General features: G+C 41.7%; 2 protein-coding genes across 2 annotated transcripts in view; one reads left to right on the top strand and one right to left on the bottom strand.

The window, feature by feature from the left end:
- The window catches only part of LOC132820594 (immunoglobulin-like domain-containing receptor 2), a 145,723-nt gene extending 140,744 nt beyond the window's left edge, over nucleotides 1-4,979 (bottom strand). The window contains exon 1 of the mRNA XM_060832799.1: nucleotides 4,922-4,979. Within this exon, the coding sequence (XP_060688782.1) occupies nucleotides 4,922-4,979 (58 nt within the window). The remainder of the gene's footprint in view (nucleotides 1-4,921) is intronic.
- Nucleotides 4,980-17,832: 12,853 nt separating this feature from the next.
- The window catches only part of LOC132820593 (protein maelstrom homolog), a 63,305-nt gene continuing 54,060 nt past the window's right edge, over nucleotides 17,833-27,077 (top strand). The window contains exon 1 of the mRNA XM_060832798.1: nucleotides 17,833-17,964. Within this exon, the coding sequence (XP_060688781.1) occupies nucleotides 17,833-17,964 (132 nt within the window). The remainder of the gene's footprint in view (nucleotides 17,965-27,077) is intronic.

The following is a 27,077-nucleotide window of genomic DNA, read 5'->3' as shown; positions in this document are numbered from 1 at the left end:
ACTCCACTTTCAAGGAGCAATGAAGCTGCACTCCAAGGTCTCTTTGTTCAGCAACACTCCCTAGGACCTTACCATTAAGTGTATAAGTCCTGCTAAAATTTGCTTTCCTAAAATGCAGCACCTCGCATTTATCTGATTTAAACTCCATCTGCCACTTCTCAGCCCATTGGCCCATCTGGTCAAGATCCTGTTGTATTCTGAGGTAACCCTCTTCGCTGTCCACTACACCTCCAATTTTGGTGTTATCTGCAAACTTACTAACTGTACTTCTTATGCTCTCCCATTTTCTGTGGCTCCACACAAAGGCAGTCTTGCTGATTTTTGAGGGGCCCTATTGTCTCCCTAGTTACCCTTTTGCCCTTAATATATTTGTAAAAACCCTTTGGATTCTCCTTAATTCTGTTTGCCAAAGCTATCTCATGTCCCCGTTTTGCCCTCCTGATTTCCCTCTTAAGTGTACTCCTACTTCCTTTATACTCTTCTAAGGATACACTCGATCTATCCTGTCTATACTTTACATATGCTTCCTTCTTTTTCTTAACCAAACCTTCAATTTCTTTAGTCATCCAGCATTCCCTATACCTATCAGCCTTCCCTTTCACCCTGACAGGAATATACTTTCTCTGGATTCTTGTTATCTCATTTCTGAAAGCCGTCCCTTTACCTGCGAACATCTGCCTCCAATCAGTTTTCAAAAGTTCTTGCCTAATACCGTCAAAATTGGCCTTTGTCCAATTTAGAACTTCAACTTTTAGATATGATCTATCCTTTTCCATCATTATTTTAAATCCAATAGAATTATGGTTGCTGGCCCCAAAGTGCTCCCCCACTGACACCTCAGTCACCTGCCCTGCCTTATTTCCCAAGAGTAGGTCAAGTTTTGCACCTTCTCTAGTAGATACATCTACATACTGAATCCGAAAATTGTGTTGGACACACTTAACAAATTCATCTCCATCTAAACCCTTAACACTATGGCAGTGCCAGTCTATGTTTGGAAAGTTAAAATCTCCCACCATAACCACTCTGTTATTCATACAGATAGCTGAGACCTCCTTACAAGTTTGTTTCTCAATTTCCCTCTGACTATTGGGGGGTCTATAATACAATCCCAATAATGTGATCATCCCTTTCTTATTTCTCAGTTCCACCCAAATCACTTCCCTGGATGTATTTCCAGGAATACCCTCCCTCAGCACAGCTGTAATGCTATTCCCTCCCTTTCTATCCTTCCTGTAGATTTGTATCCTGGAACATTAATCTGCCAGTCCTGCCCATCCCTGAGCCATGTTTCTGTAATTGCTATGATATCCCAGTCCCATGTTCCTAACCATGCCCTGAGTTCATCTGCCTTCCCTGTTAGGCCCCTTGCATTGAAATAAATGCAGTTTAATTTATTAGTCCTCTCTTGTCCCTGCCTGCCCTGACTGTTTGACTCACTTCTGTTCTCAGCTGTACCCGTCTCAGATTGACCTCTTTCCTCCCTATCTCCCTGGGTCCCACCCCCCCCACCTTACTAGTTTAAATCCTCCCAAGCAGTTCTAGCAAATTTCCCTGCCAATATATTACTGCATTTCCATTTTAGGTGCAATCCGTCCTTCTTGTACAGGTCACTTCTACCCCAAAAGAGATTCCAATGATCCAAAAATGTGATTCCTTCTCCCATACACCAGCTACTCAGCCATGCATTCATCTGCTCTGTCCTCCTCTTCTTGTCCTCACTAGCTCGTAGCACTGGGAGTAATCCAGATATTACTACCCTTGAGGACCTCCTTTTTAAATTTCCGCCTAACTCTCTGTAATCTCCCTTCAGAATCTCAACCTTTCCCTTCCTATGTCATTGGTTCCAATGTGGACAATGACCTCCTGCTGGCCCCTTTCCCCCTATGAGAACATTCTGCACCCTCTCTGAGATATCTTGATACTGGCACCAGGGAAACAACACACCATTCTGCTTTTTCTCTGCTGGCCACAGAAACATTTGTCTGTACCTCTGATGACAGAATCCCCTAACACAATTGATCTCTTGGAAGCCAGCGTACCCCTCGTTGGATTAGAACCAGCCTCAATACCAGAAACTTGGCTGTTTGTGCTACGTTCCCCTGAGAATCCATCACGCCCTACATTTTCCAAAACAGTATACCTGTTTGAAATGGGTATATCCACAAAAGACTCCTGCACTAGCTGCCTACCTCCCTTACCCTTCCTGGAGATAACCCATCTACGTGACTGTATCTGAGACTAACCGCCCTTCCTATAACTGCCATCCATCACATACTGTTGCTGTTGCAAATTCCTCATCGCTTCTATCTGTCTCTCCAATTGATCCACTCGATCTGATAAGATTCGCATCCAACAGCATTTATGGCAGATATCCGCAGTAACCCTTAAACTCTCTTTAAACTCCCACATCTGATAAGATGTACATATCATTGCAAAGGCCATTTTTGCTCCTTCACAATCTACAGACCCACAAAATAACACCATCTTATTCCTCTACAAACACTGCCCCAGGTTAAATTAATAGCTATGGCTTATATTTTAAGTTTAATCAAGAGACTTATCTCCAAAAACATATAATCAAGAAAGAACTCACTGTACTCACTAATACAGCCTTTCTCTTGGACAGACTTAAAACAACAATTAACTTATCTGATTCTGTGCTGTGAACTTCGCCCAACAGTTCCTCCAAGATTAGTTGTGAATTTTATCTGGCAATGACCATTTCCAGTAAGAGACAATCTAATCACAGCCTAATCACAGTTACATTCAATGATGTAACTGTATTAACTCAGGATGCCTGACTGGAGAGAAACATCACTTATTGCTGGACAGTCAAACAGAGCTACCATTTGTGGCATACATAGGATAGTCCCAACCTGGGACAGTTAGTTCTGCAGACCCATCTCTGGGTCTGCTTACTTTTTTAAAAAAATAACCTATTTTCCTAATTGGTCTGTTCAGATGTTATTACACATCTCTGGAATAGGTAGGACTTGAACCCAGTTCCAGGGGTAGGGACATTACCACTGCACCACAAGAGGGCTCCTACCTCGGTCTGCTTATTATTTTGTGTGGAAAAGTCTCTACCTTTTCTTTAATTTAACCTATTTTTTCCTAATCAACCTGTTCAGAGATATTAAAAAGAGTAGGGACTCTACTTCAGTGCCACTTATTACAATAAACTACAGAAATGATAACCTTGGTTAGTATCTCAACATGACCGAAAACCCCATGCCACATACAGCATGCTTTCCTGAGAGTTACAGATTTTTTAGGAAACAACCCCCACTTATTTCCAACTTCTAAAATATTCACCTCTTCCTGTTTAGCCAATTCATGACATCAAGCTACTATCAAAAGATCCGTAACTCAGTTTTTAGAGATTTCCTCAACCAACTGCTAACAGTGAGATCCAATTCAATGATTTCTCCTTATGACTTCACCTTGGCAAATTTGCCAGAGTTTTTAGAATGCTACAGGCAGCATCTCTCTGACAGGAGACTGTTTTTTCTCCTGTGATCTGCTTGGTAGCTTGCAGAGAGTCCTCTGCTGCCTGATCGAATCTATAGCTTTTTCTGCCTGTGAGACCACTCTCTATTATTCTTTCTGTCCAAAGAAATGTAAGACAGAAAGTTTCCCACCTTTGTTTCCAGGTGTGAAATATGGCACCTGGGTTCATTAAATCTTAACCTCGGTCCTGTGTCATGATTGTAACCATCACTTGGTTTGTCATCAGATAAAGTCCAGTACAACTTCACATCAACCCCTTCTTCGCAACATTCTGTTTTTCTGTAGTTTAAAAAAGGACAATTAAACATAACCATCTTACAAGCACTACGTTTGTAACTGCAGGATGACCAGGTTGCAATATTAGAATATTTTCATCTCCTTGATCGGTTCCAAATCAAAGACAATACTATAGAAAAACATTATGAGAATGATGTTTGGTTCCAAAAAATGAAATGGCATCACAGCTGGACCTTGTTTCTAAGGAATCTCTGATTTTCTCTTATTTTTAAGAGCAAAGTGAAGATTTAAATAATAAATTTAAATAAAGAATTGATTAAATAAATTTAAATAAGAAATTTAGGTAAATAATTAATTCTTATGGAAGCCAAGAGAGCTCCATACTATGAGCAAATTTATGGTGCATTTAACCATATATCCATTGTATCTTGCAATTCCTCTGTAACTGATAGATCAGTATTCTGGAAAAAATATAGATGTGTTCATTGGGAGAAGCTACCATGACAAGCACTGTGATGGTTCAAAGAAAAGATCACAAATATCCTCTCAGGGCAACCAAGCATGGATAATCAATATCATCTTCACTGTGTCATCCAAGACCAAATAAAGAAGAAAAAGTGTAACCTATTAAATAGTAACTTCACTGTCAACTCCCAGATCATTTTTAGTTTCATTTTTATTTTAACTGTGTACCAAAGTTTGCATGCAGCAGCCATTTCAGTTCTTTTAGGCACCCATAACAAGTTTCACCTGCCACTGAACTGTCAAAAAGCACAAATTTAATCTGGTTAATTATACTGTACAGGTTGTTCTGCTAGAACAAGCATTTCATCAATGTGAATTCGCTAAAATGCGATTGACGAATTCGGGACGCTGTTTCTAAAGCACAAACTTTTAAATTATATGTTGGCTGTAATGTGATTACATCATCAACACTTTAAGCGCAGTTTCTAAAGTGCAATTTTTCTACAACACAGGGTTGCACAAGTATGCAACTACCGCATTATAGAATAACTGACAATACTCATCCTCATATTGGCTGCCCACTTCATTCAATGTTACCTGTGAAATTTATGAGATTACATTCTGTTTCTGAATTGGTCAATAATTAGTTGGAAAGAATAGGGCTTCCAACAAGTATTGCTGAGGTATTCCACTCAGCATGTACTACCTTGACCCTTTTTCCTGGGTTCATTTTCACTGCTTTCTTCAGAAAACCTCTCATCCATATTTACTTTGAACAGCTACTACTTTCAACTTTTGTAACTACCTTTCCTGAGGAAGGTTATTAAAAGATTCTGGTTTATGTTATATCATCCTGTTATTTCTTCAAATAAATAAAGGAAGTTGATCAGGTACAAACAATTCTAAACTATTTTTTGCTTTTCATTTAAATATTATTGTCTGATAATTCTCATGTTTCCTCTTGAGTTGATGTCACTATATTGCTAGCTGTTGATTCAAAACTAACAGGTTTCAGTTGCAGATGTAGATTTATCACCTTTTAAAATGGATTACTGTACAATTTTAGCCAAGTTCTCTATAACTCCCCTACATTGAAGCTTCCTTGACCCACAAAGATGTCATGCAGGTCATAAGTTTTTTCTTTAGTACCCTGTGAGAATGATCATACACCATCACTTACATATTTGTTTTAATGACTTCAAAAGAATATAGAATCATCATTTTGCTGATACACAAGGCCTTTCGTCCATGTGGATTATTTCTGTCCAGAGAAAGGATATTATTTAAAGGGTTAAATGTTCTTAGTCCATCTTTACCAGGTTTCTGTCAAAGCTGATTGTGCAGCAGAAGAAACTCTGAGCAACATCATGCCATAATCTTTCCGATGGATGTTTCAAGGAGGTAACTGATTATTTTTTTTTAGATTAGATTTACAGTGTGGAAACAGGCCCTTCGGCCCAACAAGTCCACACCGACCCGCCGAAGCGCAACCCATCCATACCCCTACATTTACCCCTTACCTAACACTACGGGCAATTTAGCTTGGCCAATTCACCTGAACCGCACATCTTTGGACTGTGGGAGGAAACCGGAGCACCCGGAGGAAACCCACGCAGACACGGGGAGAACGTGCAAACTCCACACAGTCAGTCGCCTGAGTCGGGAATTGAACCCGGGTCTACAGGCGCTGTGAGGCAGCAGTGCTAACCACTGTGCCACCGTGCCGCCCCCATTATATTATTTATTCTCTCCTTGTCTTTGATTTCAGTCTATTAGGATCTTCAAAGGTCTTTATCCTGGTCAGAAATCCTCCTAATGGTTGCAATTTTTCATTAAATTTTGAATTGAAAAAATGAATAATGCAGGCAAAGAGTTTCAAATTCCTTAGAAACCAATAAATTTGAAAAGAGACTTGAATTCTCAGTGTCTGACATAATGGAATCACATGACAAAATTTCGACTTATACTGTAACAAACAAACTAAACTCAACATTGTTTAAATATTAAGCAACTGTAGAACCAGTATTCCTTATTAATGTCAGAACATAAAATTGATAACCTCACCCCTCATTTATGCATTATTACTGTTCTCTTCTGCAGATGGAAATACTTTATCTCTTGCTAGTATATTTCCCAACATTGAGAAAACCATAACCTAAGACACAATCTCTCAACTATCAGAAATTAAAGCAATTCATATTAACTTTATGCCATGGAGAAATTAATCTCACTTAGTACACTGCATCAACACATTTTCATGTGGCAAACCTTCTAGAGGGAAATCTCTCATCATCTGCCACCATCAACAATTGACTTGTCCCTATATCTCTAAAAGTATTTATTACTTGCCTGCTTTTGCAGCTAAAATTAGAGATATCTCACTCTGAAGACAAAAAAATTCTGTTTATATATACTCTGTTTAGACATACTTGGGACTACAATGTTGTGGCCATCACGTAAACGTGGATAGAAGAGGGACAGGAATGCTTGTTGGAGGTTCCTGGCTACAGATGTTTCGGTAAGATTAGGAAGGATGGTAAAAAAAGGAGGGGGTGTGGCGTTGTTAATTAGAAATGGTATAATGGCTGCAGAAAGGCAGTTCGAGGGGGAATCTGCCTTTGGAGGTAGTATGGGCTGAAGTCAGAAGTAGGAAAGGAGCAGTCACCTTGTTGGGTGTTTACTATAGGCCCCCCAATAGCAGCAGAGATGTGGAGAAACAGATTGGGAAACAGATTTTGGAAAGGTGCAGAAGCCACAGGGCAGTAGTAATGGGCTATTTCAACTTCCCAAGCTCTTTAGATCAAGTAGATTGGGCAGGGTGGTGTTTGTGCAGTGTGTCCAGGAAGCTTTTCTAACTCAGTATGTAGATTGTCCGACCAGAGGGGAGGCCATATTGGATTTGGTACTCGGTAATGAACCGGGACAAGTGATGGGCTTGTTAGTGGGTGAGCATTTTGGTGATGGTGACCACAATTCTGTGACTTTCACCTTGGTTATGGAGAAAGATAGGTGCGTGCAACAGGGGAGGTTTTACAATTGGGGGAAGGGTAAATACGATGCTGCAAGACAGGATCTGAGGAGCATAAGTTGGGAGCATAGGCTGTCAGGGAAGGATGTCATTGAAATGTGGAACTTTTTCAAGGAACAGATATGACATGTCCTTGATATGTATATACCTGTCAGGCAGGAAAGAGATGGTCGTGTGAGGGAACCTTGGTTGATGAGGGAGGTTGAATGTCTAGTGAAGAGGAAGAAGGAGACTTATATAAGGTTGAGGAAATAAGGTTCAGACAGAGCGTTGGAGGGATACAGGATAGCAGGAGGGAGCTGAAGAAAGGGATTAGGAGAGCTAAGAGAGGGCATGAAAAATCTTTGGTGAGTAGGATCAAGGATAACCCCAAGGCCTTTTATGCATATGTGAGAAACATGAGAATGACGAGAACGAGCGTAGGTCCGATCAAGGACAGTAGTGGGAGACTGTGTATTGAGTTGGAAGAGATAGAAGAGGTCTTGAATGCGTACTTTTCTTCAGTATTTACAAATGAGGAGGACCGTATTGTTGAAGAGGAGAGTATGAAACGGACTGGTAAGCTAGAGGAGATACTTGTTAGGAAGGAAGATGTGTTGGGCATTTTGAAAAACTTGAGAATAGACAAGTCCCCGGACCTGATGGGATATATCCTAGGATTATGTGGGAAGCAAGAGAGGAAATTGCAGAACCATTGGCAATGATCTTATCGTCTTCACTGTCAATGAGGGTGGTACCAGGGGACTGGAGAGTGGCGAATGTTGTGCCCCGTTCAAAAAAGGGAATAGGGATAACCCCGGGAATTACAGACCAGTTAGTCTTACTTCGGTGGTAGGCAAAGTAATGGAAAGGGTACTGAGGCATAGGATCTATGAGTATCTAGAAAGACACTGCTTGATTAGGGACAGCCAGCATGGATTTGTGAGGGGTAGGTCTTGCCTTACAAGTCTTATTGAATTCTTTGAGGAGGTGACCAAGCATGTGGATGAGGGTAGAGCAGTGGATGTAATGTACATGGATTTTAGTAAGGCATTTGATAAGGTTCCCCATGGTAGGCTTATGTGGAAAGTCAGGAGGCATGGGATAGTGGGAAATTTAGCCAGTTGGATAGAGAACTGGCCAACCGGTCGAAGTCAGAGAGTGGTGGTAGATGGTAAATATTCAGCCTGGAGCCCAGTTACAAGTGGAGTTCCGCAGGGATCAGTTCTGGGTCCTCTGCCATTTGTAATTTTTATTAATGACTTGGGAGAGGGAGTCGAAGGGTGGGTCAGTAAATTTTGCAGACAATACGAAGATTGGTGGAGTTGTGGACAGTGAGGAGGGCTGTTGTCGGCTGCAAAGGGACTTAGATATGATTCAGAGCTGGGCTGAGGAGTGGCAGATGGAGTTCAATCCTGTCAAGTGTGAGGTTGTCCATTTTGGAAGGACAAATAAGAATGTGGAATACAGGGTTAATGGTAGGGTTCTTAGTAAGGTGGAGGAGCAGAGGGATCTTGAGGTCTATGTTCATAGCTCTTTGAAAGTTGCCACTCAGGTGAATAGAGCTTGTAAGAAGGCCTATGGTGTATTAGCTTCATTAGCAGAGGGATTGAATTCAAGAGTCGTGAGGTGATGTTGCAGCTGTACAGGACCTTGGTAAGGCCCCATTTGGAGTACTGCATGCAGTTATGGTCGCCTCACTTTAGGAAAGATGTGGAAGCTTTGGAGAGGGTGCAGAGGAGACTTAACAGAATGTTGCCTGGAATGGAGAATAGGTCGTACGAGGATAGGTTGAGAGTGCTAGGCCTTTTCTCATTGGTACGGCGAAGGATGAGGGGTGACTTGATAGACTTTTATAAGATGATCAGGGGAATAGATAGAGTTGACAGTCAGAGACTTTTTCCCTGGGTACAACAGAGTGTTACAAGGGGACATAAATTTAAGGTGAAAGGTGGAAGGTATAGGGGGGATGTCAGGGGTAGATTCTTTACCCGGAGAGTGATGGGGGCATGGAATATGCTGCCTGTGGGAGTGGCAGAGTCAGAATCACTGGTGACCTTTAAGTGGCAATTGGATAGGTACATGGATAGGTGCGTAAGCTTGGACATATGTTCAGCACAACTTCGTGGGCCGAAGGGCCTGTTCTGTGTTATATTGTTCTATGTTCTATGTACTCAAATCCATTTCAACAATAAATATGTTCAAAGCTCTAGTTTGTTACATGTTCCTTTCAGAAGAAAGGTATTATGTGATATCTTTGCAGGACAGACATAGGACACAGCACATTTGAAATCAAGACTCATCAAAAACTGGGTAATTCTGGAATCACTGAAGAGAAGCATAAATGCATAAATGGCCACAGGAGGGTGCTATTGCACTCACCCCTCCTCAAAGAATACATTACATAATGTTCAAAATTCCACACAACATAATGTCAATATTTTTCATTGATTTCCAAACCTAACTTAACATGTATTCCTTTTTTAGGATTCATTTAAAAATCTAACTTAACCAGTCATTTCCTATTCTTAAGAGAATCCTTAATCCAAACTTTCTAAACATTAACTTTGTTCTCAGACTTGATAATCTATATGCAACAATTGAACTATGCAAAATATATAGAGTTTTGAATTTTGATTTATTGGAAATCTCTCAATCCACTCTGAGTGACAATCTACCACAAAGAACAGCTGTTGTCCTTCAAATTTTGCAATGTCAATGTGCAGCCGCTGCCACACTCCAGCTGGCTAATTCCATGGCAGCAAAGGTACCAATGGCAGTTTCTTTTCTGCAGCTTGACAAATTCTATATTGTTTTACTACATCTTCCATGTTCTTATATAACCCTGCCCACCAAAGGTAGCTTCTTGCGAGACTCTTTGACAAACTCATCTCTTAGTGTTGATCACAATGGTCACAAAGCAACCGTGTTCTGTACCTTTCCAGAATTACAATTCTGGCCCTCTGCATAACACAACCATTATCACCTGACAACTTATTTCCTTGCATATAAAATGCATTGAAAATGTTCACCACCATCTGTTGACCCTCTGTTATGGGGGCTTTATATTTAATAGTTTTTGTAGACTTGAGTTTGCTGAATTGTGGATACCTGGATTTTTTTAAAATGCAGGTCAATTAAAGTACCTTGGAACTCTTCTTTAACAAGGTGTTCTTATGATAACTACTTATTTATTGGAGATCCCTGCTTGGGTTTATGACTGTCAGGTTGCAGTGTCTGCTTTAAATATTGTTTGTTGTAGTTAGTGACTAGCCTGCTGAAGCAGAGAAGCTTTCCAGTTTAGCTTTCCTGTTCCTGGAAAGATACTTGTTGTGGGTCCAGTGTCATAACTGGTTCAGCTGTTTTGGTATGAAAAGCCTTTGAAAGAGTTTGTTGAAATATCCTGAATGGCTGTGGCTGTAAAGGGTCCCATGACAACTACTTGTTCAGCAACACTGGTCTTTTTGTGCCAGAACAACAGATCAACAGCCATATCAATCTGTCAAACCTTTTACTTTTTGTGTTCCAGAACTAATAGTTATCAGTCAAAAGTTTTTTTTCCCTGAATTACATCTCTGCAGAGTGAAATCCATTTGTTTCCTTTACCTGACATGGTTTGTGTGTGTTTTATGTTTTGGGTTATTAGGTGGGATAGATATTTATATTTTCATATTGCAAGCCGTGTGTGTTAACCATTTCTGCATCTATTTTATAATAAACCAATAAATTTGTCTTGATTAAAGGATCCTGGTTAATAGCTCACTTTCTTCCAAATCTAATATTGAGAAAGAGCATACAATTGCCTTTTCAGGAACTGGATAAAATAATTAACTTTATATTGTGACCCAAGGTATCGTTGGATAAGTAAAAAGCTGTGCATTCCTCCAGCCTTGGTCATAACATGAAAGTCAGGACTCCAGCAGGAAATGCAACACTGACAACATTTAATTGGAAATAGAGTAACAGTAATTCGAGAAAGATAAAAGAAACAAAGCTATGTTTCTTGTGCACTATTAAACCAAAATGAGTTTAGCAGCTGGAAGATTTATCCGAGTGATTTATAAAAAATAACCTAGGCTAGCATTTTAGAATTGGTGGACAACCTGAAATTAGAATTAAAAGCAGGAGGTTAGGGCAGCAAACATACTTGGGATAATAGCACAGCTTTTGAAATTGGAATAGAAGGAAGACAATCTACTTGGTGGTTCAATTGGATTAGCAGAAATTCAGTTTTACAGGAAAGAGCTTCGATATGAATATGAAATGAAAAAAACCTGAGTTTGGTAAAGAAAGAGAACCATAAAAGAAAAATCTTAAAATTGAAAGAGAAGCACTTTTGTGAGAGGACAAATAAAAGGAAAGAGCACTTCAGAGGGAGGAAAAGGGAAAAAAAAACATGAGAAGCTGAAACTAGAATTGCAAAGGGATAAAGAATGGCAAAAAGAGAGATGGGAGAGATAATGAGAGAGGGAATATTTACTTAAAAAGGCTGGAAATAAAAAAAAAGGAGGCCTCTGGCCACAGAAATATTCTGATGAAGAATGATCAGTGTCTAATCCAAGACCAGTGGTGGGTTGTTAAAATTTTTGCCAGTTCCATCCCCCCAAGTTTTTATGAAAGAGATGCTGAGGTAAGCTTTAGTTTTTTGAAAGACAGCTAAGCAATTGAGGTGGTCAAAAGAAAACTGAAAACTGTTTGTCCAAAATGGTCAGAGGTTGTGAGGTTTATACCTTCCTTTCTGAGGAGGCTGCTGTGGATTAGAAAATGGTTAAAAAAAGGGCTATTTTCAGTGAGTACAAGTTGTCCCTGAGACCTACAGGTAGAAGTTTCAGAATATTCAGATACAGCTTGTGCAAACTGATACAGGATTTGAGAAGGCAAACCAAAATAATTTTGACCATCAGTATAGGCATTAAAGGCGGAGACTACAATAAGATGCTCAGGGAAAAAAATTCTCCTACTGGAAATTAGAAGAATGAAAGGTGATCTCATTGAAACATTTTGGATTCTAAAGGGGCTTGACAGGGTAAATTCTGAGAGGATGTTTCCTCTTATGGGAGAGGCTAGGACCTGAGGGCATAATCTCAGAATTAAGGGGCACCAATTTAAGACTGAGATGAGGTGGAAATTCCTCTCTCAAAGGTTTGTGAGTCTTCCTTGCCACTAAGGGCTCTGGCTCCAGGCCTCCATCTGCATCTCCATTCACCAACATTTCATTGTCAGTGACAGCCTTGACCCTTCATTCACAGAAGTTGATGCTGGCAAAACACCAGCCTCATCACATTATCATGGTTGACCTCAGAATACACTACAGTACTTCAATGTACAACTCTGGAATTCTCTGACACCTTCTATTACAATACTATTGGGTAATTGTGTACATGGGGGCACATGCACACTTCATGTATTTCAGGTCTCTTTGCTTGCTTTCTTAGCGCTCGCTCACTTTGAGCTTACGTAGATGCTCTCTGCTTTGCCTTGCCCTTTAGCACATTGCCACTGCATTCAGAATGCATAGGCTTGCTGAATCCCCGAATCACAGCCACATATTCTTACAGTACCATCTGCCTTTTGCACTACACTGTGGGAGTAACTCAATTTCTCTGTTCAATTTTTGTGATCATATTGTCTGTCTCTAGTCTTTTCAAAACTTGCCCTAGTTTCTCCCTTAGAGCATAGGCACTGGGTAAGGTCTGCAGTAAACCAGTCTTGTATCTCTCTACAACTTGTATGTTGTGCCTTGCATCCTTAAATTGGGTTGCTAGTTTCACTAAATAGCTGAATGGATTCAGTGGTCATGCTATCCTAGGTTGTCAGTTTCACTTCTATATGACTGGGAGTGGCAGAGCTTAAATGTTCACTAGGATGATCTATGATATGGAGAGAATATCTTGAGCAAAGGCTAAAGAGGTTGGGATTTACTTCCTAGAGATGAGAAAAATGTGAGGTGATCTCATTAAAACATATAGAATCCTGAAGGAGCTTGACAGGGTAATTGCTGAGAAGGACCAGAGGGCATAGTCTCAGAATAAAGCAGGGCCACTTGAAGACTGGATTAGGATGAATATCTTCTTTCAGAGGGCTGTGTGTCTTTGGGGGAATTCCTTGTCACAGACGGCTGTGGAGATAGAGTCCTTGTGTAAACTTAAGGCTGAGAACTATATATTCTTCATCAGTAGGGTTATCAAGGTTTATGGGGAAAGGGCAGGAAAGTGGACATGACGAATGTTGAATCAACCATGATCCTATGAATGCAGACCAAGCTCAAAGGGCTGACCAGCATGCTTCTGTCCATACTTATGGAGTCATAGAGATGTACAGAAGGAAACAGACCCTTCGATCCAACACATCCATGCCGACTCGATAACCCAACCCAACCTAGTCCCACCTGCCAGCACCTGGCCCATATCTCTCCAAACCCTTCCTATTCATATACCCATCCAAATGCCTTTTAAATGTTGCAATCGTACCAGCCTTCACCACTTCCTCTGGCAGCTCATTCCATATACATACCACCCTCTGTGTTAAAAAGTTGTCTTTCAGGTCTCTTTAATATCTTTCCCCTCTCACCCTAAACCTACGCCCTCTAGTTCTGGACTCCCACACCTCAGGGAAAAGACTTTGTCTATGAATCCTATCCATGCCCCTCATAATTTTGTAAACCTCTATAAGTTCATCCCTCAGCCTCTGACGCTCCAGGGAAAACAACCCCAGCCTCTCCCGGTAGCTCAAATCCTTCTTATGATCTTAAATCTGATCCATTTGTCATGGAAATGCTTACTTACAATTTATGCTGCTTAGCATGCACGTGGTCCCGTTTTGTAGCTTGACTAGATTAAAACCTTGTTTTAGGTATGTTTCACACTATTCCTGGCTTGCCCTCCTGCACTCTTTATTGAACCAGCATTGATCCCTTAGCTTGATGGTAATGGCAGGGTGAGGATTATGGCCATGAGTTTGCAAATTGTGTTGATGTACAATTCTGCAACTGCTGATGGCCCAGAGCACTTGCTGGATGTCCAAACTTGAGTTGCTATATGTGTTCAAAATCTATCTCATTCAACATGGTGGTACTGCCAGACAACATAGTGGAGGTTATTCTTATTGTAAAGAAGAAATCCATCTTCACCATCTGCCACAGACTCTGTTTATTAGCCTTTTAGGACTCAACCAGCTTGCTCAATAGAGCTACTGAGATAATCTTGGCAGTGGACAGATAAGTCCTCCATCCAGGGTACATTCTGCACCCTCAGAGCTTACAGTATTTAATATAGAGTATTAATTTATCTGGGGGTCGTGGTTGGCACATGATAATCAGCAGGAGGTTCCCTGGCCAGTGTTTGACTTGATGCCATGTAACTATATTGGGTCTGTAGTCAATGTTAAGACGTCCCAGAACTTTCTCTCAATAGTTTACCACTGTGCCACCATCATGACAGTGTTGGGACATTGTCAGGTATGATTTCGTGAGTGTGCCTATGTCAAGTTGTTGTCTGATTCTGAGACAGCTCTCCCAATTTTTGCGCTAGGCCCTAGTTAGTAAGGCTTGCAAAGTTGAAAAAACTGTGTGCGCTGCTATCATTTTCAGTGTCTTAACTGATGCCCGCTGTCACTAAGATTGCATTCCTTTTTTGAGGTTTTTGAACTATCAATCCACCTGAATGGCTGTTAGGCCTTTCAGAGCATTGATGTGGGTTTGCATTCACATGTGTAGGCCTGACCAGGTAAAGGTGGAACATTTCCTTCTCTGAAGGGCATTAGTGAATCAGAGGGGTTTTAACAATCTTCAGATTTTTAATTTCAGATTTTTGTTGAATTCAGATTCCACCATTTACCTTGGTGCTACTCAAACCTGGGTCTGCAAGACGTTATCTGTGTGTCTGGATTACTACTTCCAGTGACAATATCACCAAGCCATTGCCTTCCCATAAACAATAAACGACCCTTGCAAACCATAACTATGTTGCATTTGAATGTATACTGTTACATCATAAATGCAAGAAAGTATTGAAGGCATTTGTTTCATCTCAGATATTTTAGTAAGTTATGGTACATAAAACATCAACATCAGTTCATCAGCTCCAATCTGTCTGATCTTTCCAAACAAACCTTTAAAGAAACAGCCAAAGACACAGTTCCCTAAAGCCAAGGATAGTAGTGGGAAGTTGCGTGTGGAGGCTGAAGAAATTGGGGAGACACTGAATGAATACTTTTCGTCAGTATTCACTCAGGAACAGGACATTGTTGCCGATGTGAATATTGAGTCACAATTAATTAGAATGGATGGCTTTGAGATATGTAGGGAAGAGGTGTTGGAAATTCTGGAAAGGGTGAATGTAGATAAGTCCCCTGGGCCTGATGGCATTTATCCTAGGATTCTCTGGGAAGCAAGGGAGGAGATTGCAGAGCCATTGGCCTTGATTTTTATGTCCTCGCTGTCTATGGGAATAGTGCCAGAAGACTGGAGGATAGCAAATGTGGTTCTCTTGTTCAAGAAGGGGAGTAGGAATAACCCTAGTAACTATAGGCTGGTGAGTCTTACCTCTGTTGCGGCAAAGTCTTAGAGAGAATTGTAAGAGATAGGATTTATGAACATCTGGATAGGAATAATGTGATCCAGGATAGTCAGCATGGTTTCATGAAGGGCCGGTCGTGCCTCACAAACCTTATTGAATTCTTTGAGAAGGTGATTAAGGAGGTGGACGAGGGTAAAGCGGTTGATGTGGTGTATATGGATTTTAGTAAGGTGTTTGATAAGGTTCCCCATGGTAGGCTACTGCAAAAATTACGGAGGTATGGCATTGAGGGGGAGTTGGAGGTTTGGATTAGGAATTGGCTGGCTGGAAGAAGTCAGAGGGTAGTAGTTGATGGTAAAGGTTCATCTTGGAGTGCAGTTACCAGCGGTGTTCCGCAAGGATCTGTTTTGGGACCATTGCTGCTTGTCATTTTTATAAATGACCTGGAGGAGGGGCTAGAAGGTTGGGTGAGCAAGTTTGCTGATGATACGAAAGTCGGTGGAGTTGTTGACAGTGAGGAAGGATGTGGCAGGTTACAGTGGGATATAGATAAGCTGCAGAGCTGGGCAGAAAGGTGGCAAATGGAGTTCAATGTCGCTAAGTGTGAAGTGATTCACTTTGGTAAGAGTAACAAGAAGATGGAGTACTGAGCTAATGGTCGGATACTTGGTAGTGTGGATGAGCAGAAGGGTCTTGGTGTCCATGTACACAGATCTCTGAAAGTTGCCACCCAGGTAAATAGTGCTGTGAAGAAGGCATATGATGTACTGGCTTTTATTGGTAGAGGAATTGAGTTCCGGAGCCATGAGGTCATGTTGCAGTTGTATAAGGCCGCATCTGGAGTATTGTGTGCAGTTTTGGTCGCCATACTATAGGAAGGATGTGGAGGCACTGGAACGGGTACAGAGGAGGTTTACTAGGATGCTGCCTGGTATGGTAGGAAGATCGTATGAGGAAAGGTTGAGGCACTTGGGGCTGTTTTCATTGGCGAAAAGAAGGATTAGGGGTGACTTGATAGAGGTGTACAAGATGATTAGGGGTTTAGATAGGGTTGACCATGAGAACCTTTTTCCATGTATGGAATCAGATATTACGAGGGGGCATAGCTTTAAATTAAGGGGTGGTAGGTATAGGACTGATGTTAGGGGTAGATTCTTTACTCAGCAAGTCGTGAGTTCATGGAATGCCCTGCCAGTAACAGTGGTGGACTCTCCCTCTTTATGGGCATTTAAACGGGCATTGGATAGACATATGGAGGAAAGTGGGCTAGTGTAGGTTAGGTGGGCTTGGATCGGCGCAACATCGAGGGCCGAAGGGCCTGTACTGCGTTGTATTTTTCTATGTTCTATGTTCTACCTACACAAAGAAGGGTTAGTTCTCTGTGACTCCAGCTGTACAGGAGCTTTGTGTAATATCCTCCATCTGTTTCCCAGCTTGTAAAAATATAACTTCATCATTCCAGATGGTAACAGCAGATTTATTTTGCTCTGTAGTCCTGGTTCTGCATTATAACCTAATCTTGCGACATTTAAAATTCAGATAAATTATTTTTAAAACTTACATATGCATAAGAAAATTAATGGCAATTATTTCATAATGTCCATGTCCAGAAGTCCTAGCAATCTCTTGATATTAATCATATTGCCACAGGGAAAGAAAAGTAATATTTTCTACGCAATAAGTTATATTCCCAGTGGAGGAAACTCAGTTAAAGTGATCAGCAGAATATTTTCTCCACATAAAATATTGAACTCGACTACATTACAGCCTCCAGTGGACTGGGAAGAAGAAAACCAACGTAAGTGTGGTTATTATGTCAATGGACAGGGTTTGAAAATGAGACCATACTTTGGTTGCAATTGCCTGGATTGAAATGCAGCAGCAATTGTCACTGAGGCTTCATGGTGGTGATTGCAGCCAGAGCGCGTGCACACACCCACCCACATCACGTGCTCTGTGCCCAAGATTTGCCGCCAATTTGTCGCGCCTGTTGCTGATTGGCTGGCTTCCGGATTGAGCCAGATCTGACCGGCTCGATCCCCTCCGCCCTTTCTCCCTCCCTCCCGCCCAGGCCGCTCTCGGACCGAGGTCACGATGTCGCGGAAGAAACCGACGAGAAATCCTTTCTATTTCTTCATGTTGGAGAAGATCCCGGAGCTGAGGCGGCAGGGCTTTGAGGTGAAGGGGCTGAAGGACGCGGCCCCCCTCTGCAGCTCGGCCTGGACGGTGAGGAGAAACAAAACCACGGAAATTGCTGGAATAGTCTCAGTAGGGCCAAGGCAGCGTCTGTGGAGAGAAATCAGAATTAACGCTTCAGGCTCAGTGACCCTTCTTCAGAACAGATAACTCGAAATGTGAACTGGTTTCTCTCTACAGATGCTGCCAGACCTGCTGAGATTTTTCCAGCACTTTTATTTTGTTGTTGCAAATTTTAAGCTTCCGCGGTTGTTTTTGCTTGTGAAGTCTTTTGGGGTGACGGACATGAGCTTAGGTCTAAACGGGTCAGTTTGTTGCCTGGACATGAAGTTGATTGTAAACAGTGTGTGGCGATGAATGTTTGTTTCTAGGCTGAGGGTTCCTTCAGAGGTTAGTTTTAGCCCCACTGTCACTCTCAGTCTGCATTAGAAGAGCCAGCCTTGAGTTTACAGGGCAAAGTTTTTGAAGATGCCAAAAAAAAACCTGGAAATGTGTTTTGTGAGGAGGATGGCAGTAGACCTCCAAGAGGACACGGATTTGTGGAATGTGTTGGCATAGCAAGGATCCGATTTTAATGGAGACATGTGCAATGATGCCTGTTGGTAAGAAGAATGTGGATTTTGTTTAAAGGTGTGGATGTTGGGTGGCTGGCTGGCTAGCATTTATTGCTGTTTTCCTGGTTCTTGTTGAGAATATTTTAAAAAGCATACAAAATAAAAGGGATTTTTATGGACGAGACCAAACCCCTTCAAAAGTATTCTGAAGATGGTCTAGACAGGAAGTTGTTCTTACTTTAAAAGTAAATATATGGAATTGTGTTCCATCTGCAATTCTGCCGATCACGTTGGATTTAAAGCAAACCACACTTTGTTTGTGCTCAATAGTTAAAATATGACAAAAGGAATTGTAATAACTTAACTCTGGAAACCTTAAACAGAATAGTCGATAAAACAACTACAGAGGAACCTTGAGTATCCGGCATTCGATTATCTGAATATCTGATTGCGCAGCAAGATCACAAGGTCCTGACCTTTGGCTAAACTGTTATCTGGCATTTTATTATCTGGAATTTGATTAACTGAATGAAATACTCCTGGCCTATGTCCTTTTGGATAATTGAAGTTCCTCTGTATTACTAATTAACTGTTCCAACATAGTAACATCCAATAAATACACCCTTGGAAAAAGGAAAATTCAGAAGACAGATTATCTCTCAAATAACTTCCTGGCAGAGAACCTGCAGCTTTTTTCTGTAACTAAGAAGGGGAAAGAATAGCTTTCACATCAAGACCCCAACTGCAGAAAGTTAAACCTAAAATCTCTTTGGGTGGGAGCGTGACCACACAAGTTGCTGCTTTTGTTACAGTTTTTCTTTAAAAAGCACCCAAGATTTCACAAGTTGTTTATTTTTCTCAAAGACCACTTGGCACCTGTACCCCAACATCTTGCTCAAAGAAACCAGACCAAAACACGTCTCTTAGAGACACAATAACATTACAGGAGCAGAAGAAACTAAGAGTATATATTTTTTGATGAATCAAAGAAATCCACTCCTTAAAGTGGCATGAATATTATTACAACTAAAACGAAAATACAAAAACTTATCATTTCTTCATATCTTTACTCAATTGAAGTAGAACGAATGAGGCACTGTAACAAGCAAAACCTCAAGGATCTGTTCGCCGAGCTGGGAATTTGTGTTGCAGACGTTTCGTTCCCCTGTCTAGGTGACATCCTCAGTGCTTGGGAGTCTCCTGTGAAGCGCTTCTGTGATGTTTCCTCCAGCATTTATAGTGATTTGTATCTGCCGCTTCTGGTTGTCAGTTCCAGCTGTCCGCTGCCGTGGCCGGTATATTGGGTCCAGGTTGATGTGCTTATTGATAGAATCTGTGGATGAGTGCCATGCCTCTAGGAATTCCCTGGCTGTTCTCTGTTTGGCTTGTCTGATAATAGTGTTGTTCCAGTCGAACTCATGTTGCTTGTCATCTGCATGTGTGGCTACTAAGGATAGCTGGTCATGTCTTTTCGTGGCTAGTTGGTGTTCGTGGATGCGGATCGTTAGCTGTCTTCCTCTTTGTCCTATGTAGTGTTTTGTGCTGTCCTTGCATGGGATTTTGTACACTACATTGGTTTTGCTCATGCTGGGCATCAAGTCCTTCGTCCTGGTGAGTTGTTTTCTGAGAGTGGCTGTTGGTCTGTGTGCTGTTATGCGTCCTAGTGGTTGCAGTAGTCTGGCTGTCAGTTCAGAAATGTTTTTGATGTATGGTAGTGTGACTAGTCCTTTGGGTTGTGGCATGTCCTCATTTCATTGTCTTTCCCTTAGGCATCTGTTGATGAAATTGCGAGGGTATCCGTTTTTGGCGAATACATTGTAGAGGTGTTCTCTTCCTCTTTTTGCAGTTCCGGTGTACTGCAGTGTGTTGTGGCCCTTTTGAACAGTGTCTTGATGCAACTTCTTTTGTGTGTTGGGGTGGTTGCTTTTGTAGTTCAGTACTTGGTCTGTGTGTGTGGCTTTCTTGTATACCTTTGTGGTGAAATCTCCATTCAGTGTTCTCTGTACCTTCACATCGAGGAATGGGAGTTGGTTATCCTTTTCTTCCTCTCTAGTGAATCGGATTCCTGTGAGTATGGTGTTGTTGATCCGGTGTGTGTTCTCTATTTCTGTGTTTTTAATGATTACAAAGGTATCATTTACATATCTGACCCAGAGTTTGGGTTGAATTTGTGGTAAGACTGTTTGTTCTAACCTTTGCATTACCGCTCCTGCTATAGTCCAGAGATGGGTGAACCCATGGGTGTGCTGTTGATTTGTTCGTATGTTTGGTTGTTGAATGTGAAGTGTGTTCTGAGGCACAGGTCCAGTAGTTTGAGTATGCAGTCTTTGTTGATAGGTTCACCGTCTTGTTGTCTGTTCTGTATGTCCAGCAGGTTGGCTATTGTTTCTCTGGCTAGGGTTTTGTCGATAGAGGTGAACAGTGCCGTTACATCGAATGAGACCATAGTTTCTTCCTTGTCTATGTGTATATTTCTGATATCCAAGAATTCCTGTGTTGACTGTATAGAGTGTCTGGATCCGCTGATCAGGTGTTTCAGTTTCTGCTGTAGTTCTTTAGCCAGTTTGTATGTTGGTGTCCCTGGTAGTGATACGATGGGTCTGAGTGGGATGTCTGGTTTGTGCACTTTAGGTAGTCCATAGAATCTGGGGGTGTTGTTGCTTTCAGGTTTCACTCTCTGTAGGTCAAACCTGGTTATCTGTCTTTTTTTTGTTGTAGGTTCCTCAGTGTGTTGTTTATCCTATTGATGAGCTGTGGGGTGGGGTCAAACTCCCTCTTTTGGTAGGTGTTGGTATTTGCAAGTAGTTGTTGTGCTTTTTTGGATATACTCTGCTTTGTCCAGGATGACCGTCATTCTGCCTTTGTCTGCTGGTAGTCTGATTATGTTCTTATCGTTTCTTAGTCCATTTAGTGCTTCACTCTCCTTGGTGTTGAGGTTATGTGTTTGTCTTTTCCTTGTTATCAGGGGTACGATACTTTGTCTCACTGTTTGTTGTGTCTCTTTTGTCAGTACATTATTTCTGAGTGTGCATTCTAGTGCTGCTAGGAAGTCTGCTGTCTTGGCGTCCCTGTGGTTGTAATTGAGTCCTTTGGCCAGTATTGTTCTTTCCGTGTCTGTGAGCTGTCTTTGGGAGAGGTCTCTAACCCACGAGTGTGTTGTGGTGTCCTCTCTGTTGTGTGTTAATTTGGCCATTTTTTTTCTTTTAGTGCCTTTTTTTTCGGTGTGTGGTCCTTTTCTATACTGTGGTGATGGCCTGTTCTGTGGTCTGGGTACATTCCTGATTGGTGGTTTTTGAAATTAACGATTTTTGGCACGCAATTTCTTTTCTGTATTTGTGTAGTCTGTTGTGTGCGTCTGTAATCATTAACTGGATCATCCTTAATCCGTTCTGTCTGGCTGTGTCCCTGGATTGTGGGTTGTTGACTGGTGGTCTGTATCTGACACATGATGGAAGGATTCGATTCTTTCGGCATTCGTGCAGGAACCGGAGTTGTTCGTATGTAGCACTCAGGCGGTTGGCACAGGATTCTCATTTCCTTGCTTGTCTTAGCATCTCTCACCCGTAGGTGTTCAAAGTTTGGGAAAAGATTTGTAGCTCAGGTGCACGTTGTTGTGGTTCTGTTCGCTGAGCTGGGAATTTGTGTTGCAGACATTTTTGTCGCCTGTCTAGGTGACATCCTCAGTGCTTGGGAGCTTCCTGTGAAGTGGATGAGTGCCATGCCTCGGAATTCCCTGGCTGTTCTGTTTGTTTGGCTTGTCCAATAATAGTAGTTGTTCACTGATTCAATGAACAAGCACGTTGACCTGGCCCCAATATACCGGCCACGGCAGCGGACAGCTGGAACTGACAACCGGAAGTAGCAGATACAAATCGTTATAAATGCCGGAGGAAACATCACAGAAGTGCTTCATAGGAGGCTCCCAAGCACTGAGGATGTCACCTAGACAGGGGATAAAACGTCTGCAACACACATTCTCAGCTCGGCGAACAGAATCACAGCAACGAGCACCTGAGCTACAAATCTTCTCCCAAACTTTGAAAACCTCAAGGAAACTGATCAAATTTTAATCTTTTTTTCAATTAAAAATATTTAAGTTTTTTTTACAAGATTACAAAACCAGTACAAAATAGTATAACCACTTCCTAATATAATAACAATAGGAAACAAACTATTACTCTATTCCACAAATTACCGAAACATGGAAAAAAAACAAAAAAACTCTGCAAAAACTACAATTCAATCAATAACCAAGGAAAAAGAAGCAAAATAAATAAACAAAATTAAATTAAACCAAGTTATAGCAATGGAACTTAAGTTATATTCAATTGAATTACTACACTCAGTGAAATCTCACCGAAGCTCCCCACCACTGGGAGCAATAGTAAGTAAACCAGTGTTTGATCAGGAGCCCCCGGACTGCCAGGCACGACCCTCACGGCTACACAAAGGCCCTGATCAGTATAGCCGACAAGCCTGTATCAATATAATTCAAAAAGGGCCGCCTTGTTTTGTAAAACAATTTAGTTTTCTGGTGCACCACACTCTTAAGGACGTCCAGGGGAATGTGTTCCATGACTAACCTATGCCAGCTCGAGAGCCCCGGGGGATTCTCCGACACCCAGCTCATTAGAATGTTCTTCCCCGCACAGAATGAAAGAATTTTAAACCATTCCTTCCTATGCACATCCAAAGAGGAGATCCAAAAGGAGGGATGCTGGATCCAACTTAACTTCGGTTCCAAAACACTCACTGTGGCATCCCAATACCTGTGAAGCTTTTGGCATGACCACAAGCTATGATTAAGAATGCCAACATACATTATACACTTGGGGCACATTGGGGACACTCCTGTCTTGAATTTCACAACCCGTTCTGGCGCCAAGTGAGCCGTATGGAGTACGTTTAGTTGAATGGCCTGGGTCCTATTGCAAATCGATCTGCCTAACATTTTCCCAGATATCCTCCCACATCTGAGATTTCTACCCCCAATTTTGAGTCCAGGTTCTGTATAGCCACTCTGTCCTTCAAAATATTACTTCCTAACAAGTGATAGAGAGTACTACTGAGAGGGCGCCCGTAGACCGGAGTGCACTCCTCCATGTCTGACTTGTAGGGACTAACCATCATTGTAGTTTTTTTTGTATGAAGTTTCTAATCTGGAAGTAATGAAAGAGATTTCTCTCCTAGGTAGCTCAAATTTCTGACTCAGCTGCTCAAAGGACATCATGACCTCCCTGTCAGTAGAACTACCAAACAGGAGATTCCTTTGCACTCCCAGAACTTAAAGCCAGAGTCCATGTGGAAGCTGCAGTTTATCCAGCTTGATAAAAGGCTGGTGCCAGATCAAAGATTCAAGCCAACTGTAAAGCCTCTGTAGTGCCCTGCCTTGGCAGCATCAAAGGGAGCATTTGCATGGGATATAATAAGCAAGGAAGAACCAGAGCTATTCTACCCAACCAAGATATCGGAAGATCTTCCCAGTGCTGAAGATCCTGCCTTATCTTCTCTAACAACTGCACATGGTTAGCTTTTATATAGTTGATTGAAGATCAGGGTGATAAAAATACCTAATTACAAAAACCTCCCTGTAACCACTGGAAAAGGAAACAGGTTCCATCCCCAAAACTGGATACACTAGTAAGGCCCTCCACAGGCAATGCCTCTGATTTTCATGGAATTAATTTTATACCAAACAACAGATTAATCACTTGTATTAAGTGGGGCACAGATGTCATTGGATCAGTTAAAAAGAAAAGGATGTTTTCCAAAGAGAGGATGATTTTATAGCTGCCTGACTCTACCTCTGGGACCGTTATATTGAGAACCATCTGGATGGCCTCCACCAGCGGCTCGATCACCAATGTAAATAATAGTGGCAAGAGAGGGCACCCTTGTCAGCAGCCTCTGCCAACACTAAAACTATCTTGACTTCATACCATTAGTAAGAACCGCTGCTTTCGGATCATTATGCAACGCTGCTACCCATTTGGCAAAAATCCCTCCAAGACCAAATCATTTCATGACATAAGAGGTATGGCCACTCCTCCTGATCAAATGCTTTCTCTGCATCCAGGAAGACAACCAAACCCGGGATCGATCTTTGATGACCTATTTGGACCATATTTAGTACTTTTTAAAAAAAATATTTTTGGTAGGCCTGTGACCCTGTCTGGTCCTCCTTTATAATAAAAGGCAATATCCTCTCCAGCCTTAATGCTAGCATTTTTGATAAGATTTTAAAATCTACATTCACTAATGATATGGGCCTGTATGAAGTGAAATCCTCTGGGGTTTTTCTTAAGAATAAGAGAATAATTTGCTTCTCTCAAAGATGATGGGAGACGGTCCTGACTGAATAAGTAATCATACATATCCAAGAGTGGCCCGGCCAGCTTGTCTATAAACTCCTTATAAAACTTTGAATACCATCTGGGTCAGATGCTTTACCACTCTGGAGCAGCCTCACCGCCTCCTGTATTTTCTGAATTGTCAGGGGGGCATTCGGAGGACGCCTGCCCTGAAGTTACACCCAGAATGTTCATAGCCTGAAAAAAGGATTCCATTTTCATTTTGTTGTCACAGAATGATCAATACAGCTCAAAGTAAAACTTTCTACAAGCTGCATTAATCTTTTTAGCATTGCAAGTAAGAGTACCAGCACACTCTCTCTGGATGTAATAGATTGGGGGGTATTCTTCTTTCTGGCCATCTGCATGGTTTATCACCTATTTGGGTGCGTGCAGCATTCACAGTAGCCCTCAGGGCTGTAATCTGCTGCAGTTTAGTTACAGACGGTCTGTCAAAGTATGCTAACTCAGCTGCCTTCAGACGAGCCTCGAGCAAATGTTAATGTTCTCCCCTCTGTTGCTTTCGGGTCGCAGAGTTAGAAATAATTAAGTCCCATGCATAGGCCTTGGCAGTCTCCCACTGGATTACTGGCCATACCTAAATAATATCCCAAAGGATTTTAAACTTCCACAAAAATACTCTTATAAACTTGCTATCTTTAAGGTGGAAATTATCCATGCGCCAGTGCTGAGAGCCCATCCCGCAACCACTGGCCTTGACCTCCATGTACACTGTCAAGTGATCAGAAACGGCTATGTTCCCTGTTCTGCAGGACAGTAGTGAGTTCAAAAAGGTTGATGAGACAAAAAATCCTGTCAATTCTAGTCTGGTACTTATGTGGATTAGAAAAAAACGTAAAATCCCTACCTTCAGGGTAAAGACATCTCCACATAGTGAGTTTTGAGAAGATTTGTAGCTCGGGTTGAGGCTTGGATGTAGGCTTACTCACTGAACTGGAAGGTTCATTTCCAGGTGTTTCGTTACCCTACTGGGTAACATCTTCAGTGGGCCTCAGGCAAAGCAATGCTAAAAATTCCTACTTTTTATTTATGTTTGAATTTCTTTGGGTTGGTGATGTCATTTCCTGTGGTGATGTCACTTCCAGCTCCTTTTCTCAGGAGGTGGTAGATGGGGTCTAACTCGATATGTTTGTTGATAGAGTTCTGGTTGGAATGCCATGCTTCTAGGAATTCTCATGCATGTCTCTGTTTGGCTTGTCCTAGGATGGATGTGTTGCCTCAGTCGAAGTGGTGTTCTTCCTTCCTTTGTATATAAGAATACTAGTGAGAGAGGGTCATGTCTTTTTGTGGCTAGTTAGTGTTCATGTATCCTGATGGCTAGTTTTCTGCCTGTTTGTCCAATGTAGTGTTTGTTACAGTTCTTGCATGATATTTTGTAAATGACATTAGTTTTGCTCATTTGTGTAGGGTCTTTCAAGTTCATTACCTGCTGTTCTTGTGTGTTGGTGGGTTTGTGGGCTGCCATGATGCCAAGGGGTCTGAGTGTTCTGCCAGTTGTTTCAGAAATGCCTTTGATGTAGGGGAGAGTGGCTAGGCTTTCTGGACATGTTTTATCTGCTTGTTTGGGTTTGCTGCTGTTCATTGGGTACCCATTCTTTTTGAATACATTGTATAGGTGATTTTCCTCTGCTCTGCTTAGTTCCTCTGTGCTGCAGTATGTGTTGGCTTGTTGAAATAATGTTCTGGTGTAACGATTATGACCCTGACACATATCAAACCTGGCCCCCCCCCCCAACACACACACACACCGAACAACCAAGTAAACCAGGCAAATTTAGAGACAAAACAAAATAAACATAATTGTCCGTATTATTCAAGCCAGTCAGTGTATTTTAAAGCATCCAAGAAGTCTTTGCCTTTTCCAATGAATCAAAATTGAACACGGACCTTCTGTGGCTGAAATGCAGTATCGCCAGATATCTAAGGGAATACTGAATATTCAAGTCCCTCAGTTGCATTTTTACCTCATCGAAGTCTCTTACGAATCATGACCAGAGAGAAGTCTTGGAAAAGCATAATTCGTGATCCTTGTATATCAGAGCCTAAGGATGCTTTCCCAGTGCTCTCGAGGATTCAGCTTCATTTGTTTATCTCTATAGCACTGGAGTCACACTATGACTAGGCAGGGGCACTGCGATGCGGTGGGCCCACTTGACCTGCACCTGGCCCACCTTGACTTCCGGCTTCAGACACTGCAGGAGCCATTGCTCCAAGAAGC

Source organism: Hemiscyllium ocellatum, chromosome 12 (assembly GCF_020745735.1).
Source record: "Hemiscyllium ocellatum isolate sHemOce1 chromosome 12, sHemOce1.pat.X.cur, whole genome shotgun sequence".
Lineage (NCBI taxonomy): Eukaryota > Metazoa > Chordata > Chondrichthyes > Orectolobiformes > Hemiscylliidae > Hemiscyllium > Hemiscyllium ocellatum.
This window is presented reverse-complemented; position numbering and strand designations above follow the sequence as displayed.